This window comes from Ursus arctos, unplaced genomic scaffold (genome assembly GCF_023065955.2).
Source record: "Ursus arctos isolate Adak ecotype North America unplaced genomic scaffold, UrsArc2.0 scaffold_8, whole genome shotgun sequence".
Classification (NCBI taxonomy): Eukaryota; Metazoa; Chordata; class Mammalia; order Carnivora; family Ursidae; genus Ursus; species Ursus arctos.
Window position 1 is genome coordinate 51,129,359 of NW_026623100.1, and position 20,297 is coordinate 51,149,655.

Sequence of the window (20,297 nt, forward strand, 5' to 3'; positions counted from 1 at the left end):
CTTAGTTCAAGGGAGCTCTGTTCCTTGAAACGTTATCATAGTCACAAACATCTCACATTCCTGAGCCACATCAAAGGGGGAGGGAAGCCCAAGACTTTCCTCTCCTCCAGCACAGAAACCTCCGTACACCGCCATGTGCTCTTGGCTTGTCCATCTGCAGATGTGACCTGGAGACTTTGCTGAGGATGGAAGGGCTGGAGGTCAACTTCTAGGTCTTTGTGCCTGAGAGACTCAGAGCCTCGTTTAGAAATGTCTGCATAAAACATATGTACTGGACTCTAATCTCTGAGGTCTCTTCCAACCACAAAACTCTCCGGACTCTCTTTATGAAGCATTATCCTCAATACCACCACCACCACCTTCCCCTTCCTGCCAGCGTGATCCCCGGAGGCCGCGTCACGGTGGAGCCCCTCACAGCGCTATGGTTTCTCAGTTACCTGGCTACACCGTGAGCTCCTGGAAGGCGCACACCTCTTCCAGGTTATCTCTGCTCACTGCCCACAGTGACTCATTCCACATGGGTTCACAGAATTGAAGTAAATTGAAAATGGCAATTCTCTAAAATAACCATTTCGAAAGTTCATGTCTTGTGCTACTTATCTACAGTTGTACTGGTTCTTTAGCCCTTTCTCTTTGAGGAAAAAGGCAGCAGATGTACCTTTTAAAAAATAAATGTTTAAATTTCAGTTGTTAAAAATGTAAACTGCCATGGAAACATCACCAAAAAAAAAAAAATTAACTATTTTCACACCCACTCAAAATGCTGCAAACTTATTTTTTAAGACGTTTATGAGCCAAATTGTATCCTGAAGAGTCATCCCCATAACTGCATCCTACGTACAGTCTTGGTCTTGGGCCAGACAATTAATTACTCAGCTGATGCTCCCCCCACTCTCCTTCTACTGACCATTTTGTAACAACCAACACTCGTAGCTGACAAGATGCTAAACTGATGAGAATAACAAAATTCCAGGCTTTTCTTACATACAACCCCAAATAAATAGGAAGGAAAAAATAATCTGCAAGTCATTATTGGTATTTGCTACCCTCTGGTGGTCAACCTTGGGAAGTTTCTACACCAGAAAACGAGAGAGTACATACTTCACAGAGGGCCCCTCTGAGGATCATCCAGACCAAACCCTTTATCCCACGGGACCGCCCCAGCATCTGAGCAAGCCCTCTGCTCCTTACACTGTGTGTGCCTTGTGAGGCTGCGAAAGTAAGAATAGTGTGAACCTGAGTAGAACAAGATGAGCAACGTGAACCTTCCTCAAAGTATGCACGACGTATCTAAAAAAACAAGCATACGACTGACACAGGACGAGCCTGTCTTCAACTGTCCAACTCCCTGTGGTAACGGGTGACTGGCCACATTACAAAAGTGTCAACAAAATAAACATCAATCAACTTTGCCTCATCAATTTCAATGATACATACACTTGTGTGGACCATACATTTTCAAGACATTGCTCTAGGGACCCCATATTCTAGCTCGCTCTGCCCTCCATCACACCACACTATTTGACAGGGCAGAGGTCTCACTGTGCTCATTGTCAGAGTGCTTCCATTTCTATCTGATACCATTTAGTTAATCCCCACACCAAGCCCTCATGCATACAAGGTCCTATAGAGATGCTTCTTATTCAGTCCTTAATGCTGGCTGAGGGCCAGGCTCTGGAAGATGGAATATGCCTCTGACCTCTCCTTATACACTCTTGCCTGGGGAGCTTTTCTAAAATATGGTGTCCATCAGAAAGGTGACTGCTTTTCTTTAGAATATTACATAGCTCCCCAGTGAATACTAAATTGTACATGAATAGACCACCTTTGTGTTCAGAGTCTTTGTAGTGGGATGGGTGGGTGGGTGAATGGATGGGTGAATGGATAGGTGAGTGGATTGGTGGATAAATGGATGGATGACAGGGAGGAAGGGGATGGGTAGATAGATAGACTGATGAATGGACAGGTGGGTATATGAGTGTGTAGACTGATAGGAAGATGGCTGGCTGGCAGGAGGGAAGGAAGGAAGGAAGGAAGGAAGGAAGGAAGGAAGGAAGGAAGGAAGGAAGGAAAGGGAAGAGAAGGGAGGGAAAGGAGAGGAGAGGAGAGGACAGGAGAGGAGAAGGGAGGGGAGGGGAAGGAAGGGAGGGGAGGGGAAGGAAGGGAGGGGAGGGAAGGGAAAGGGAAAGAGAAGGGAAGGAAGAGTAGAAAGACTTCATCACATTTAGTGTTCTACTAGACCCTACACTGAGACTAAATAAAAAGGCATGATCTCTGCCCACTAAATGTTCTATTAATAATGATAAAAACGAGATCAAACTAAGTGACAAGAAGGGAGATAAACATAAAATGATTCCAAAAGAAAACTTAAATAGGTGACCTCCTAGTAAGAATTAAATAGATAAAACCTTGATAGTTTTATAGTGGTAGCTACAGGAATTGAGGTTATTAATTTAAGGGAACTGGTTCATGGTTATCAGGGCAGGCAGACTGTCACACTCCGACACCAGCTGCCCAGCTCCAGTCCCAGCCGGTGAATAAAGTACACGGGCCTGACATTGCAGGGCCAAATGCAGGAGTCAGACACCAGAGTGAGAACACACGTCTGGGACATCTCTGGAGATATGTCAAAGCCTGGGCGAAGGGGAAGCCCCAGGGAAGACCGGAGAGCAGGAACACACAGCCAGCCCTGCTCTGTATTCACCCAACACAGCAGAGGCCCAAGTTACTTTGCACCATCACGTCCCCCTGTGGTTTGAAGAGCCATCTTTGACTTGGAAGACTCGGATACCCCTTACCTCCTCTTCTTTGTTGTTCTAATTCTCCATGAAACCGTACAGTCAGAAGGTCTTGAAAAGGTTATTCAAGGCCACAATATCCCCAAAGTCCCATCAATAGGGGAAAGAGACTCTTGAAAAAGTGGACTCTACCACCTTCCTCAGGCCCTTTCTTCATGTCCAACAAGGCTGACTGTCAGAAAAGGTCATGTTCCCATCACAAGTCCCGAGCGTCCCATGTGAAACCAATTTCTTCCCTTTGCTCTCCCTTCAGCCCCAGGAAACGGGAAAAGCTATCCACCATCATACATACCACAACCTTTTATGGCTCAAAGATGGTCATTCACTCCCTCCTCTCTTCTCTCAACACCATGTGTCCTTTATTGAACCCCAGGAAGTCAGCCAGATGGCACAGACCTCACTGCTCCCCATCCCATATCCACAGCCAACCGTGACCACAGACATCTTTCAGCCACATCCAGGCTCAGCCTCATAAGTTCCCGCTGTCAGCTCCAGCACGACTGCCACAGAGGGCTGAGCATATGTTATCAACCTAGTTTGGTATCCTCACAGCCTCAGATGTCATTTTCATGATCGATAGTCCTGAACTTGATTATATAAGCTCCTACATCCCTTATAATACTACTACCAGCCTCCATGTATGCAGACACTGGAGAAGCTCTTCCAGGTACTGACCCACCTAGGCCTTACAACATCTCTACGAGGGAGTGCTGTCATTATATTTAGAGATGTGGAGAGGCTCAGTAACTTGCTGAGGTCGTACAGAGGAAGGCAGCAAATCCAAGAAGCCGATTCCAGAATTCATGCTGTTAATGGCCTTGCTGTGGTCTACAGTAAGCACAACATTCCAGCTGTTTCCATGCATGTCAGTCCCACACATCTCACCCGAACAACTTTACATGGGGCATCTTCCCTTTGCCTGCCTCAGCAGTGGCACTAGGATAAGGTGAGGAGAAGGAGCGTGGCTCCCACCAGATGCAGTCCTGGTTAAGGGCTTGGTGAGGGTCCTCCTAACCCAACAATTCACAGGCCAGCTCATGATCTTCTACGACCCAAAGATGAAACTCAGCTAATTCAGCAGCTCATGAACATGTCCGAGCACCTCCAGCTTCTTAGTATTCATGTTCTGCGTTGGCCTGCCCCTGTTCCCACTGAATCCAACTGTATCTTTCAATAATGTCTACATGTCAATCTTACCTACACAACATGCTATGACCATCCTTCCAAATATGGGGCCATCTCCCTTAACAAGGACCAGCAGAGTCAACCTGTACATATTCGGTGCCCACCTTGTACTAATTTCTTTAACCTCCTCAAGCCTCAGTTTCCCCACATACCAATGGAAGTTCCTCAGAGCTGTTATGAGGAGAAATAAGTTAATATCTGTAAAGTACATATCATGTGTAGAGTCAGAAGGAAGAGTTAGCAACATCCTTCTTTCCTGACACCCTGGAATGAGCTGAGGGGTTGGGGTGTGGGACACAAGATAAATATGTATTGAACACTTAGTCCTACTAAGAACTATGCCAGGTGTTTAACTTGTAAATTCTGATTCATTCTTTTTTTTTTAATGATTTTATTTATTTATTTGAGAGAGAGAGAACGAGCAGGGGGAAGGACAGAGGGAGACGAAGACTCCCCGCTGAGCAGGGAGCCCAACAGGGGGCTCGATCCCAGGACCCTGAGATCATGACCTGAGCCAAAGGCAGCCACTTAATCAACTGAGCCACCCAGACGCCCCGGATTCATTCTTCATTCATTCTGCCAACTCCTATTTGCTGTGCTCCTGCTTCGTGCCATGCCACGTGGGAAGCTGAAGGCCTAGCAGTGAATGCAGCCAGCAGGGCCCTGGCTAGTGGAGCTTTGAGGCTAGCAAGAACACAGAAACGGCCTATCACACCATTAGCTGGTCAAAACCATAATAAATGCTGCAAGGGGAAGTACAGGGCCTTGAAAACATGACAGAGGGACCACACGTAGGCTGTGACCTTTCTGAAGGAGGGACACTCGCCTGAGCACTGACATGTACGTGAACACTAACCATGTGAAAAGTGGGGGTGGGCACGCTAGGCAGCACAGCACATGTGAGCAGGAGGCCGGGTGAGAGGTCATGCAAGGTGCTGGAGAGGGGAAGAGAACTTGGGCCATGATCTTGGAGCACTGCGGGCGGGGGGGCGGGGGGGCAGGACGGGTCAAGGTAGCTGGGGTGGGGCCAGGATATCTATGACTGTATCTATCTGCTCTGCGCAGGGGTTCTCCAAATGTGGTGCCCAACCAGTAACATCAGCATTACCGGGAAACTTGCCGGAAATGCAGACTCACCAGCCCCGGCCCCACCTGGAATTGCTCAGAACTCTGGGGGAGGACCCCCGCCACTGTGTAGCACCTACTTTAAAAGACTAGGGAGACTCTTTTAAGCGTGGGGAACCAGCTTGTCTTATGCTGAAATATTTACTTCCATGCAAAATCAACCCAAAACGATGAACTAGACCTCCTTCACATTTCACACTCCCTCTACTTCCGCCCCCAAACTCATGGTGACTTTCTCCAGCTTCCTTCTTCCTTCTGGAAAGCCTTCCCAGCCTCTCCACTTTGGCGGCAGAGCTCTCCCAAGCCCCCACCTCCCACCCAGGCCAAATGTCTTGGTTTCCTTTCCCTTTTGTTCCCGCTAATCATTTAATCTGGCACGGCACTTTGGACATAAGTTGGAGGCAGGCTATTAAGGCAAGCCTTTAAGAGAAAATCTGAAAGTACTGAGAAACTATGGAAATGAGAGATAACCATGAAAAATAAGACATCTGGGCAAAGTTTAAAAGGCCCGGGCATGCTCAGCCTTGAGCAAATGTCACCATAGGGAGCCGTGGTGACAGTTTTCTAATACATAAGGAATGCACGTAGGAGAAAAGGATCCATTTTTCCACTCATCAGCGAGAACAGAATAAGCAGGACCGTCTTAGGTTTCAGCCGAGAAAACATCTGTCATGTGTTTGAGCCATAGGAGAGGAGGAGCTGCCAAGAGGACTGGTGAGATCATCCTCGCCCGAGACGCTCGCGATGAGATCACAGTGGCCAGGGTCGCTGTCCATCAGGGCCAACCACATCGGCGGTGCCCGCACCACGTAGTGCCCGGGGCTCGAAGGCTCCGGGGGGGGGGGGGGTCTCCCCATCACCGGGCAAATCTGCCTCCTAGGCAGGGTAGGTGCTGACTCACGGCCACTCTGTTTTGCTTCAGATACAAAGGAATCTAAAGGAAACTGCACACTTCTGCACACCCTTTCAGACTGCCTTGTTACCTGGAGGCCAGGATGGCATGTGTTTCAATAAAAGCCCATTTATTCCTGACTTACAGCTAACGTCTATCTTCCCAGCGACAGCAGCAATGGCAACAGGCATCCCATCAGTAACAGCTCTGAGCTACTGGACATTTGCTCTGTGCCAGTGCCGCACACACCTCCACTCACTCCTGCCTCACCATTATCGCAAGGTCCATTTTACAGGTGAAGAAGCCGAGGCTTGAAGAGGCCTCCTGGTTCACCCATGACCCCACTGCCGGTCATGTCCCAGCTGAGATTTAAGCCCTTGGTTCCCTGTTCTATGATCAAGATAAGGCCTCTATATTGCCAATATTTGGTAGAACAGAGAATGAGGAGCTTTTCAAAATCAGCCACGGTCTCCTCTCCCATATCCTCCCTGCTCCAGATCTGGTGATACTGAAAATCATGTCTTTTCCAGAAGGCCCTGCTACTTCCCTGCCTCTGCTACCCAGTGCCTAAGCCTCAGGATTCTGCCACTAGCTTGGGTGAGCTGATGAGGCTGCTGGCCACGTGGGCGTCCTTCACACGCCATTACCCACTCGGAAACATAAAGCACAGGCCTTCTACACTGCCTGTGTAGGCCAGCAGCCAGCAGGTGCTTTCGTGTTCCCAGAGCACTCTCTCCAGAGGGACCCCAAGGCCACTGTCAGCAGAGACTGCCATCGAGGTACCAGATAATCCTGGGTCTGATTTTTGTCCCAGCTTCTCTACAATGTAATTCTCAGCTCACTGACTTCTCCCCTTTTGCCTCTTTCTGGAGTCCCGAAATGGCTGAAATGATTTCTATTACAGACTTGAAGAAGAAGTCTTCCTTAGCACTCTGACGCTGTGGGAGAGCCTTGGCCTCACCTCTGTGCCTTCATCACAAGACTTCCCTGGGGCCTCATTCATTTGTCAGACGATTCAGCTAAGGGGACCAACCAGCTGAGCTGCTCCTGATGCGGGACTTCAGAACTCAACACCCCTTAAGAACCACGGGAACACAAGTGCAAGGAGCAGTGCCCACGGGTATGAGGTCATTGGCTTAGTACTGAGCGTGGGTATTTACAGCACGACAATTGCACCAGCTGGCGGGAAACACAAAACACAGGACAGCTCCTGTCAGGCAGGCTTCCTGGGAAGCAGGACCAACCCAGTGGAAGAGTAAAGAAGAATTTTCCTGCTCGTCAGACGACTGTGTGCTGATGTCAGGCCTGGAGTCAGGTGAATGAAATTTATTCCTTCTTGATGGAAAAGTTGGATTCAAGCCACAATGTATATTCATGGGTTTCTTAATTTTTCTTCCAGCTTCACCAAGCTCAGTGGAGCTTAAAGCAGGTTTTTCCCTCGTGCAAAGAGATGGAAAAAGCCCAGAGAACAGAAAATGCTGAGCCTTGAGGAGGAGGAGGAAGAGAGGGAAGAGGAGGAAGAGAAGGCCCTTCCGGAACTTTCCTCTCCTGGCTGCTCTTTACGAATCGGTATTTGGGAAGGTGTGGGACAAGGGGAGGTAGAGATGCCTTCTGGAGGTCTGACTTCATGGACTCCAACTTGTGATGCTGAATGCCACGCTCCAAACAGCCACGTGACCATCACAGCTCCCCAGTGAACTCAGCTGAGACATGCTGGCCTTCACTCACATGTCAGCTGTTAGCTGCTTTTCCAGCAGATGCATTTGTTCTGAATGACCCATAACCCCAAGGTCATCTTTCGTGGCTCTTTTACCACAATGCCTATGTACGCACCATAATCTGCTGATCCCATGATAAGAAGGGTGCAGAAATGTTCTCTGTGTGTGGCCAACTGGCACTTGTTAGTATCTAACCATTAACCCTAGCCACATTATACCAACTGCAGCTCAGGAAGCTTGGCTCCTGAAATTGTACCCACCCACGGAACATGCAGAGAATAAACCATGACGTAAATTAAAATCAGAGTCAACTACCTTCATGGCACCCATAGCTTGGAAAGTCACAGCTAATCTCGAAGGGGTCAGCGCTGCCAGCATCGCATTGAATCTTGCACTCTTGTTCTTAATAGGGGAATGGTACTGCCCATCTGGAGCCACAGAACCAAACCTACGACAGGGAAGAGGCAAGTGGAAAAGAGGGGTAGGGTTAACAAAAAAGAAGAACATGACACCACTAGAAATGATACCATAAGCATACACAGGGTTTCTAGATCCAGGAACTACCCTCACGAGACATCAGAGTTGGGGGTGGGGGAAGGGTCTCCCCTGGAGATTCTGACCAAGGCTTGACTCATGGAAAGTAAAAGCAGGTTTCGTACCACCACCAACCTGTGGCTCGGCAGGGGCCCCTGGCAAAAAGAGGTATGAGGACCACCATCATTAAACCAACACTGGAGCCTGAATGTGAAGACCACACAACAATCCACTCTGTTACTGTTGATGTATAATTCACACGCCATAAAATCCCCCCCTTTGAAAGTATGCAATTCAGTGGTTTTTAGTTCATTCACAAACTTGTACAACCATTACCACTGACCATTTCCAAAACATTTCATCACCCCAAGAAGAAACCTCATACTATTAGCAGTCACTCCCCATACTCATCACACTCCAGGCCCTGGCAACCATTAATCGACTTTCTATCTCTATGGATTTGTCTATTCTGGATGTTTCCCATCAGTGGAATTGGACAATATGTGGCTTTTGTGTGTACCGTCTTTCACTCAGTTCATTGTTCTCAAGGTTCATGCATGTTGTAGCGCGTGTCAGTATTTCGTTCCTTTTTATGGCCCAGTGATAATCCGCTGCACTGATACATCATCTTTTGTTTACCCTTTCATCAGCTGATGGATACTTAGCTTGTTCCTCCTTTTATGGCTACTACAAATAATTACACTACAAACAATTGTATACATGTTTTGGTGTGGATATGTTTTCAATTCTCTTGTGAACAATGTTTTCACACATACCTAGGAGCAGAATTGCTGCTGGCTCATATGAAAAATTTAAACTTTTGAAGAAGTGCCAAACTCTTTTCCAAATCAGCAACACCATTTTCATCCCCACCAACAACGTAGGAGGGTTTCAATTTCTCCACATCCTTGCCAACTGTTATTAAGGCCTGTCTTTTTTATTATAGCCATCTGAGCAGGTGCGAAGTGGTATCTCATGGTGGTTTTGGTTGGCATTTCCCTAATGACAATGACGTTGAGCCTCTTTTCACGTGCTCACTAGCCATTTGAATATCTTCTGCAAAGAAATGTCTATTCAGATTTTTGCTCTCAGTCATTTGTCTTTTAATCGTTGAGCTGTAATAGTTCCTTTTATATTTTGGATACTAAAATATATATATATATATACATATATATATGTATATATATATAGCAAATGGTAAAGATGACATATATATGTATCATATATATTACAATATATATGATTTCCAAATATTTTCTTTCATTCTGTGCATTGTCTTTTCACTTCCTTCATAGTGCCGTCTGAGGTGCAAAAGTTTTTTTCATTTTGATGAAGTCCAACTTATCTCTTTTTTTCTTTGGTTGCTCGTGCTTTTGGTGCTTAAATCAAGGTCACAAAGATTCACACCTATGCTTTCTTCTAAGAGCTTTACAGTTTTGGCCCTTACATCTATTATCTGTGCTCCATTTTGAGTTAATTTTTGTATACGGGATGAGATAAGAGTCCAATTTCATGCTTTTGCATGTGGATGTCCAGTTGTCCCAGCACCATTTGCTGAAGACTATTCTTTCCCCATTGAATTGTTTTATTATCCTTGTTGAACATTAATTTTCCATAAATGTAAGAATTTATTCTTAGATTCTCTATTCTATTTCACCACCTACCTATCCTTATGCCAATACCACAGTGGGTTTTTTCCTTTTTTTTCTCCTTTTTTGCTTCCCATCTGCTTTCAGGGGGTCCACTATAATACCACACCATCCCAATTACTGTCGATTTGTAGTAAATTTTCAGATCAAAAGTGTGAGTCTCCTAATTTGTTCTTCTTTAACAAGATTATTTTGGCTATTCTGACTCCCTTGTTTTGCCATATAAATTTTAGGATCCGTTTCTCAATTCTACAAAAAAAAAAAAGGCAACTGGGATTTTGACAGGAATCGCAATGAATCTGAACATCTATTTACGGATACATTTTTTATCAACACCCCAAAATGGGGCTCCTCTTCCAAAATGCCTGTGTTTCTATTGCTGTTGTCTGGTATATGGGGGGCAGCTTTAATGCGAATAGAACAGCTTAAAATCAAATCCTGCTTATCAAAAAAAAAAAAATCTCTATAGTCTCATATATCTTCTAAAGACCATGTAGCTCACTATCACTTTTCTTTCTGGCTGGGTCTAACTTTCGCATCTCTAGTGCATTGGATGAATGCTGAGCCAAGAGATCCAGCTTCTGGCAGACTGGCCAGGCCACTGAGATCTCATGAGGGTGGAGGACACATGGGGAGCTCCACATCTGTGGCTTTCCGTCCCTCTTCCCCGTTTCCCAGAGGCGAGTGCTGCTGCTGACCGGAAAATATGCAGGCACCTCTGGGGAGGCTGGTGGTGCTCAGACCTGCTGCCATGGGCTCTGGTGGCTCGTGAGGGCTTCCCCACACACCAGGATAACTGCAAAGATACTTTCATCATTTCCATTTTATTTCCTACCAATTCCCGGGGGCGTGGTTAAGAGAAGTTGGTCCTTTTAAAGTTTGTTTCCCGCAAATTTTTCTTAAACTTTTGGCATCTATGACATTTATCTGTTGTCAAGAGTTCGCAGGCAAAAAGAAAACAGTGAAGCGTTAAAGGAAAATCTATAGTAAAGCCGATTATGCAGAGCTCGATGGCTAGCTTTTTCACAGATTCCTATATGCCTCTAAGTCAGGATTTTTATTGGACACATGAAACGCTGTTGAGAAAAGTACGGTAATTGGAGTTTCTTGGCCTCTGCAAAGTGTAATGTGAACCCCTAGAGCTCCAGCGCTAAAACGCACCTGAAAAAGCAGCCTTCACCTCATCGTTTAACCCACCCTGATGTCGGTGGCATGTTGGGAACCGACACTGAGCACCTCTGACATTATCCATCCACCAAGCAACACTGGTTACAACGGCCTCTTAAGCTGAAAGGTGGTACCTTACCTCCTGCCACCCGCAGAGAAGGCAATGACACTACCTGGTGTGTAATAGCAACAACAACAACAACATCTTAAGGAAACAACCTAAATCGCCCAGCAATAAGGATAGATTACATAAATTATAGATCATTTATTTAAAAGCCTATTACGGCAACATTGAAAATGATAACGAATATATGTATTTCCTGTTGTATAAAAACATTTGACATAACGTTAAACAGAAATGACAAGTTATAAAAAATAGAATTTATAAGTGGATCTCATTTGGTAAAAATTAAACACACCTCTCTCTGTTGATATACCAGCATGGAAAAAAAGTCTAGGGAATTATATAGTGTGCATAACAATCATGATGTCTGGGTAACAGCATTCTGGATAATTTTAATTTTTTTCTGTTTTCTCATCTACATTTTCCGAAGGATGGTCAATAAACTTTTAGGGGTGGCTGGCAACAGCCTGGGCGTGCAAAGGCCCCGGGCGCCAGGCCTAGCTTGAGAGAGCAATGAGATCATATGTACAGCCAACCTGAGTTAAAGTGAAAAGTACTCACTTATCCAGCAGGTTCTCCCTTGGTATCCGAACCTTGTGAAATATTAAAATCCCATTATCCACACCATGCAGACCTAGAGAGAGCAGAAAACAGCTGTAGGGGGCAAATCCGTGCTTGCATCAGAACTACTATTCCTGCTACTTCCCAGGCCTGTCTCCACTAAAATCCCAAACCCTTTCTTTTACTCTCAGAGTGGCTGATGCTTCTCTAGTTGGGGTGGGGGTGGGGACGCTCTCTGTTTGTTTTTTTGAAGAGCTGTGTCTTCTGTGCTCCTGGGCTCAGGTGGAGGATGTGGACGCTGTGACTTTTTGAAGGAGGAGCTCTAGGCAGCAGAAGGAATGCCAGGGCAAACATAGAGAAGGCAGGAAAGCCACTTACTCCCCCAGCAATACAGAAGTCAAATTTTTCCTCCCTCCCAGAGCTTCCTTCCCAGAACAAGGGGTAAGTTTGTGGAGTCAAATGCCTAAAAGGACAAGAGAAAATGGCCACAAGGACAGCCGTGGGTGGTTGGGGTGATCCGACTCCCTGGAAGGCTCTTAAAAGCCACTGGACCTGTTTCCTAATGATACCTGTCAGAGTCTGGGGTCTACTTTTTGTTTATATCACACTTAGGAACATTTAATCTGAGGGGGAAAGAATCTGTATTAAACGTCTTTATTTAGAACATCGCCCCTTGACAAGGACACAGTTGCATTTAGGAACTTACAAGGAAACCAAAGCAGACTTTATGCCAGTGTGTTAAATGTCTGGCACCACTTCACAAGAGCTGGGCCCTCTGCTCTCAGCAGCACTTGACTCAAGAGGGGCTTTCCAGGGACAGCACCAGCAAGGGCCTCAGTCACCCCTGAGAGCTACAGTTAGAGCACTCACAACCCCACCTGCAGGCCATTCCCACAGCCATGGCAGTGGTCAGTAAACACTGAGGGTCGAGGTGAGACTATCCCCTCTACCAAAGAAGTATTGTCTTCTTCCCCCTTTTCTCTTTGTATTCTTTTTTCCTTCTCCTCCCACCTGTTTCTTTGGCTTGGTTTGGCCTTGGCTGAGGACAACCGGTGGGACCCACAGGTATGGCCTGCTCTTACCAATTGTTATAGGTTGAATTGCGCCCCCTTCTCTCCCCCCCAAAAATTCACATGTTCGAGTTCTAACCCCCAGTACTTATGAATGTGACCTGATTTGCACAGGGTCTTTACAGAGATCATCGAGTTAAAAGCGGTCATTAGGGTTGCCCTAATCCAAGGGACTGGCGTCCTTATAAAAAGGGGAAATTTGGACACAGACAGGCACACAAGGAGGGAGAATGCCATGCAAGCATGAAGACACCATCTACAAGCCAAGGAGAGAGGCCTGGCACAGATTCTCCCTCACAGCCCTCAGAAGGAACCAACCCCGCCAGCACCTTGATCTTGGACTTGTAGCCTCCGGAACTATGAGCCAATACATTTCTGTTGTTTAAGCCGCTCAGCCTGGGGTACAACAGCAAATTCGTCCACCGAGTCAGGCCTCGGGATTCCTCAGGGGCCTGCTAGGCACCACCACCAGGCTGTGGCCCAGGGGCAGGAAAGAGAGAGCCTCAACCTGCCCACTGAGAGCCCACGAGTCCAAGAAGAGGAGAGGAGGCAAAATTACTCAGGGCAAAGCTGCCTCGTGACTGGAAAATACGAGAGGCTGGGAGAAAATGAGGCCAATGCGTATTCATAAATGATCACCTTCACCATTCCCCCAACAGTTGTGACATCAGAGACTCCTATCGGGCTTCAAAATCAAAGAGTCTGCTCTGCCTTTACTGTTTTGGTGAGTTAGGGTGGACCCTCCTTGGGTGGGGCAGGGAGCGGGCAGGAAGTGCTAATGATGGTAGAAGAGGTGTCACCTGGGGACTCACCTTCCTTGTACATCATATCAATAGCTGTCACTCCCGGGTACAAGCTTCCATTTTCATCGCGGATGGGAACGATGAAACAGTGGGGCCCTGAGGACGGTAGAGAGACATTTGCTAAACTCTCTTTTCTAAAGCTACCATTAAAGCTTTATTCATTTTCTGGAACAGTCTACAATTGTGTTGATCCTGAAATTCAGTCAGTTCTAGGAGTGTGCACCACATAATAACAGTGTATACACTAGGCCCCCCTTGTCCACAGGGGATATGTTCCAAGACCCGGGTGAAGGATGAAACCATAGAAAGTACTGAACCCTATATATGCCATGCGTTTTCCTATGCCTACATACCTACCACAATGTTTAGTTTATAAATCAGGGGCACAGTAAGAGATTGACAACAATAGCTAATAATAAAATAGAACAATTATAACAATATGCTATAATACGAGTTATGTGACTGTGCTCTCTCTCTCTCTCAAAATATCTTACTGCATTGCACCCACCCTTCTTGTGATGCTGTGAGATGATAAAATGCCTCCGTGATGAGATGAAGTGCAGGAAGGATGTAGGTACGTGCTGTGGCAGAGTGACGCTACTGCCGACCCTCTGACCATACGTCAGAAGGAAGGTCATCTGCCTCGAGACTGCAGCTGACTGCAGGTAACTGAAATCGTGGAAAGCAAAACTGCACCCAAGATGGGGAGGGAGGACTACTGTAATGCCAAAATGTAATAATAAATTCAGTCATCGTGTGTGTTTAAGAAATAAAGTTGGCCTGAGTTTATAAAAGATGAAACCAGTGCTGTGAAGTGCACTTTCCAGGTAAAGTGCTTGCTGGAAAGTAGTAAGAGTGAAGAGGATTACTCTAGCTTTCTGTGCCAGCACAGACCTTGCGATCTTCCGTTTATGATAAGCTGAGCGAAGACCACAGCGTAATTCCCATACATCGCATTTCCGATGTACATCTTCTCAGCATTTTCACATGGCGTGTCGATCACAAACTCCTACACAGGGAAAGAGGGACAGAGTTTTCCTTTCCTATGGCTCATCTCAACTCCTTGACTCCGTGCAATGATTATTGTGAAACAGATCCCCACCCTCCAGCAGGACGCACTCGGGCAATTTCACGGCAGGAGAGAAGGCAAACACCCCAAAGCCCTGGTGATATATACTCAGCTCTCCCAAACACCCCATCGGCAAGGTTCACGAGAAAGAATGGCATGTCTAATGATCTGGGGGCCCTAGCTGGATGAGTCTACATCTGTGTGTTTTGTCTTGTCTGCTGGGCATTGCCCCTTCTGGAGAAATCACTTGGTTCCTCGTGCCCTCTGCTCTTGCCCAGGCCTTGGAAATCTCGACCTCATCGATACGGCTCTGTTGTTTAAATAGCAACTAACTGAAGGACAAAACTGTATGCTGGAATGTAAGCAAGATTAGTAGGCAACCATGACCTATTCCCACCATTGCTTAGAACCTCACCCCACACAATCCTGATTTTTATAAAAGGGAAAAAACACCTCATTTGAGCTTTTGGATGATTGTTTCAGATCCTGCTTCTCCATTTTCTTGATTGATGAATATAATAATTAAAAGCCCCCCCCCCCAATGCTTAAGTCCTTAAACTGAAGCATTTGTAAATAATTCTCTATCCTATAAAGGAAAGAATCTTTGAACACGCCACCCGGTTTGTCTCCAGCATATGACCAAGGATTCCAGCTCTGAACAGTTTGAAATTAACATTGTTCCAGAAGATGGAGGGTTTTTCAGGCTCTGCACAACCTGGGTCATCTTTCTCCTCCTCTCGGGGAGCCAGTGCAGAATCACAATGGAAATGCTCCCCCCTTGACTTCTAATTCTGCTTCCCACCCGGGTTACCCTGAAACCTCTTGTCAAGGAGGCACTGACAGTAACTGCCAGCTCTGAATATAGGGTACCTGGGGCAGGTCAGGGAATCCAGGGGAAATGGCTACAGAGCAGAACTACACGTTTAATTGGAGCTGACAATATCGAAGATGTGGCCGAACTAAACCAACAAGCGATTGATCATGTAAAGATTATCTCAGAGTTCAGATTTTAAAGTATATAGACTACACTTCCCTGCTGGCCAAGAAATACATTCTTGAAGCCTAAGAAAACATTCTCTGACGTGTGTTTGCACAAGGAAACTTTTAACATGTGCAAGCGCTTTTCAGAAACATAAATGGACAAGCTGAATCTTTTTAAGAGAAGTCTCTGGAGACCGGCCTTGTCTTATCAGGCCAGCCAGGATTTCGCGAAGAAAGGAATTATTTGAGACTAGGGTGCAGTAACAACCACAACAAAAATGCCACCCAAAAACCCCGTGTGGGGAAGGGATGCTTACCCCTCGAGGCCAGGAAGGGAAGTGGCAGAGTAACACTGACCTGGCAGCAAAGATCAGGTGGGATGGGGAAGAGACAGGAGGCCATCCATCCCTGTAAATATCTGATACGCTCTGGGAAGGAGCTTTGTCACTTCTGGTGAAAACGTCGATTTGGGAAAGTCTGCATAAGCCAAAATGCTGGCATTGAAGCGGGATCTAAATAATGCACACCATGTGTGGTGGTTCCTACCACAATTAGTTGTTGCAGGCCAACAAAATGGTCAGTACTGTACGCGCTTAAAAAAAAAAAAAAAAAAGGCTTTGGCCAAAGATCTCGTAGCCTCATTTATTTTTGCTACTTAGCATAAAATGTAAACCTGAAATTCTCTCTTACCTCTTAATTATCCCTACCACGACCCAGGCCACTGTCCAAAAATAAAAATAAAACAGCCAACCCACAGACATGAACAACCAAAAAATATAAGAGACTGAAACAGTCCTGGAGGGAGAGAGGGCTCACTGGATATGCTCTCGCATTTTAAAAGGGAAATGAAGGGGGGAACACAGAAAGCAATGAAGGAGAAATCCATTCCCTGCTATGTCAATTCTCAGCGGCCTGAGTTTATGATGGGCTTATTCTCTCTCTCACTCCCACCGGAGGCAGAGTGTTCACCAGGGTGTCCTCAGCATTATGATTTCAGCTTTGCGGCTCCCCTGCAGACGGCGGCAGCTGCCGAAGCATGCCAGGTAGCTAAATCATTTATGCTGTTTGGGGAAAATGGGACCCACCTAGGGAAATGATTTTTGTGGGGGAAAAATAACTGTAAGAAGAAACAAGTAAATAAGAATTCTGGGTAGGGTTTCTTTTTTCCCCTTTAATGACAGCAAGGTGACCTCAGTACCGTGGTTTAGGGAAAGAAAAAATGGACCAGCCAAAAATTCAAAAGATGTTTGGTTGTCGCGCCACCACTGGCAGGAAAGCTAAGCTGTTAGGGCCAGTCCCACTTGAAGCAGACTCACTCATTAACTACATACTGATAGTCAGTTTCTTAACCTCTGTGAGCCTCAGTTTCTCCACCTATCGAATAGGGACAATAATACCTTTCTAGAAAACTATAGGATATTTAACACAATGTTACATGTAGAGTCTAGCACACGCATGCTAAATTATCAGAAGTGGCTTACCATCATGTTATGGGATGGTTATTGCGAGGGAATATGGTAAAGTATACTGAAGGTGTTTGATACAGAGCCTGAAACATAGTGAACATTCAATACATGTCAGCTCTTATTCTTGCTATGACCTTGGACATGACCGACTATTGTAAAGAACTAGCATCTAGGCAGGAGGACAGGATGAACATACTCCAATACAACCCTCGTTTGAATCTGTCATTCTAAACCCTGATCACCTCTAACTAGCATTTGTGGGTTGGGAAAACCTGCTAACAAAAGTTCAGATTCTAAAGGACAATCTAGCAAAAATGGAGAATAGACTGAGTAACCACACCTACACTCATGCCCCATGCTTGCACACCCGTATTTACCCAAACTCATGTCTAGAAAGAACTTCAAACTTTATGTATTCCTTTGTATTTCTTAGGAAAACCCAGTATCAAACAAGAAACTACGAAGGAGAGTGAAATAAGTAAGTAGTTTCTTTATTCAGGGGGAGTAGGAGCTAAAGAAATGGGGACTTCCTTAGATTTTAGAGCAGGGTTTTCGCCCTACAGGGTGTGACGCATTCGTGGAGAGGGATCAGTTTAGAGAGTCTTGATGAACTCTTTTGTATTAATGAGAATGGAAGGGAAACTAATGAAGTTGACCACTTATACGAAAGGTAGTGAAAGCAAGATTGTTTTGTGAAATTCTGTTTGGGTCGCCATGTGAATTTTTGTGTAGATCACAGTTAAAAACACAGCCTCATGCCGGTAATGAAGGCTTGGTTTCCGGTAAGGAAACACCAGCACACACAGTGCCCTCCTGCCCCATGGTGCAAAGGGGAGTGCAAACAAAAGCATCTCTTCCAGTCATTTACCCACTGCTGTAGGGAAGGATGACAAAATGGTGCTGGTACTGTTCTCACAGAGTTGTCACAAGGCATCCAACTAACAAGAGCATGTAAAGTGCGTAAAACAGTGCCCGCACACGGTAGGTGCTGTCAAAGTGTTGGCTGATATCAGACACATGAAGCCTGAGCATATGTCCCCCTCCACTGAAGCTCTTAGGCATTTGTTCTAAATCTGAGCGCTTCAGGCCAGAGAGCACACAGAGAGGACGTGAGGTTGGCCTCGGGAAGAAGGACAGTCTGGTTCTGAACAGGTCTTCCTGCCGCCCTGAACTGCAGAATAATAGGCAGCATCCTCACCTGCGCAGAGAGGTCAAAGGTGGCCTCAGTCTGGATCCCTCGCACGTTGCTCCCATGGCCCCTCTCAGTCATTGCAAACATCCCAGTGTATTTCTGCTCCTGGAGTTTACAAGACATTAGAAGGGAATTAGCTAGTCAGATGCTTGCTCTAACTGCAGACCTCTGATCATCAAGGATGTGGGTGAGAGAGGGAGAGGTGAGTTGGAGATAATTATAAGAGTTCAGCCTGGTAACAGCTAATGTGATAACAACATGACAATCCTTTTAAAAAATAGTCTTGAACTTCTCATTCTGAACAAGATTCTCGCGGACAATAATTCTCTGGTTTATTTTCTTTCTCTGCAAACATGCACACATGCACACATCCAGCTACAATGAATTTTTAAGGCTCTCCATAGAAGAAGACATCTATTGAGGTACATGTCATACCTGGAGTGGCTGAAGCCACTTAGTTACATGTCCTGGGCTTCCAAGGTTCCTGACTGCACCACCAAACAGCCAGTAAATTATTCCACACTGAAAGCAAGGACAACATAGACCACCGTTAGCGAGAGTCAACAATTTAATGACAGCTAAAACCCTGGCCAAACTCCATTCAAGGAGCATTTGTTTAGCTTATCAAGCTTTACAGAAGCCCCACAAGTGGCAAAGCATCCATGCCCTTCCCCCTTCCTTGCTTGGAATGCTCCAGTTCCTTTCTTCAGGCATAGCTCATGGTTGTCTCTCTTGGACAGGCCACCCCAACACCACAAGGCATCAGTCCTCCATCCTCAGGGCTATCCATTTCAGCCCACCAAATGACCCTTCTGTTTTTCATTTTATTGTATTTCTTCATGATAAGTGCACACTTTAATCCCCAACCCCCTATTTCCCCTATCCTCCTCACCCACCTCTCCTCTGGTACCCATCAGTTTGTTCTCTACAGTTAAGAGTCTGTTTCTTGGTTTGTCTCTCTCTTTTTTTTTTTCCTTTGCTCATTTGTTTTGTTTCTTAAATTCCACATATGAGTGAGATCATATGGTATTTGTCTTTCTCTGTCTGACTTATTTCGCTTAGCATTGTACTCTCTAGATCCATCTATGTTGTTGCAAATGCAAGATTTCATTCTTTTTATGGCTGAGTAATATTCCATTATATATATATACCACATCTTCTTTATCCATTCATCTGTCAATGAACACTTTGGGCTGCTTCCATAATTTGGCTATTGTAGATAATGCCGCTATAAACATAGAGGTGTAAGTATACCTTTGAATTAGTGTTTTTTGTATTTTGGGGGTAAATACCTAGTATTGCAATTATTGGATTGTAGGGTAGTTTCTATTTTTAACTTTTTGAGAAACCTCCATACCGTTTTTCACAGTGGCTGCACCAATTTGCATTCACACTGACAGTGCAAGAAAGTTCCTTTTTCTCTACATCCTCACCAACACCTGTTTCTTGTGTTTTGTATTTTACCATTCTAACAGGTGTGAGGCGATATCTCATTGTAGTTTTGATTTGCATTTCCCTGATGATGAGTGACGTTGAGCATCTTTTCATGTGTCTGTTGGCCATCTGTATATCTTCTTTGGAGAAATGTCTGTTCATGTCTTCTGCCCATTTTTGAATTGGATTATTTGTTTTTTTGGGTATTGAGTTGTATTAGTTCTTTATATATTTTGAATATTAATCCTTCATTGAATATGTCAGTTACAAATACATTTCCCATACAGTAGGTTGACTTTAGTTTTGTTGATAGTTTCTTTCACTGTGCGGAAACATTTTGTTTTGATGTAGTCCCAATAATTTATTTTTGCTTTTACGTGCCTTGCCTCAGGAGACATATCTAGAAAAATGTTGCCACAGACAATGTCAGAAAGATTATTGCCTGAGCTGTCTTCTAGGATTTTTATGGTTTCATGCCTCACATTTATGTTCTTTAATCCATTTTGAGTTTGTTTCTGTGTATGGTGAA

The 20,297-nt window shown here is 45.3% G+C and overlaps 1 protein-coding gene across 2 annotated transcripts in view; it reads right to left on the reverse strand.

Moving 5' to 3' along the window:
• ACOXL (acyl-CoA oxidase like) overlaps nucleotides 1-20,297 on the reverse strand; it is a 330,346-nt gene that overhangs the window by 268,607 nt on the left and 41,442 nt on the right. For both annotated transcript variants that reach the window (XM_057309096.1, XM_057309097.1), the window contains exons 4-9: nucleotides 18,770-18,856; nucleotides 18,341-18,439; nucleotides 14,521-14,635; nucleotides 13,636-13,722; nucleotides 11,754-11,826; nucleotides 8,034-8,166 (exon numbers count right to left, since the gene is read on the reverse strand). In XM_057309096.1, coding sequence (XP_057165079.1) covers nucleotides 8,034-8,166; nucleotides 11,754-11,826; nucleotides 13,636-13,722; nucleotides 14,521-14,635; nucleotides 18,341-18,439; nucleotides 18,770-18,856 — 594 coding nt within the window. The remainder of the gene's footprint in view (nucleotides 1-8,033; nucleotides 8,167-11,753; nucleotides 11,827-13,635; nucleotides 13,723-14,520; nucleotides 14,636-18,340; nucleotides 18,440-18,769; nucleotides 18,857-20,297) is intronic.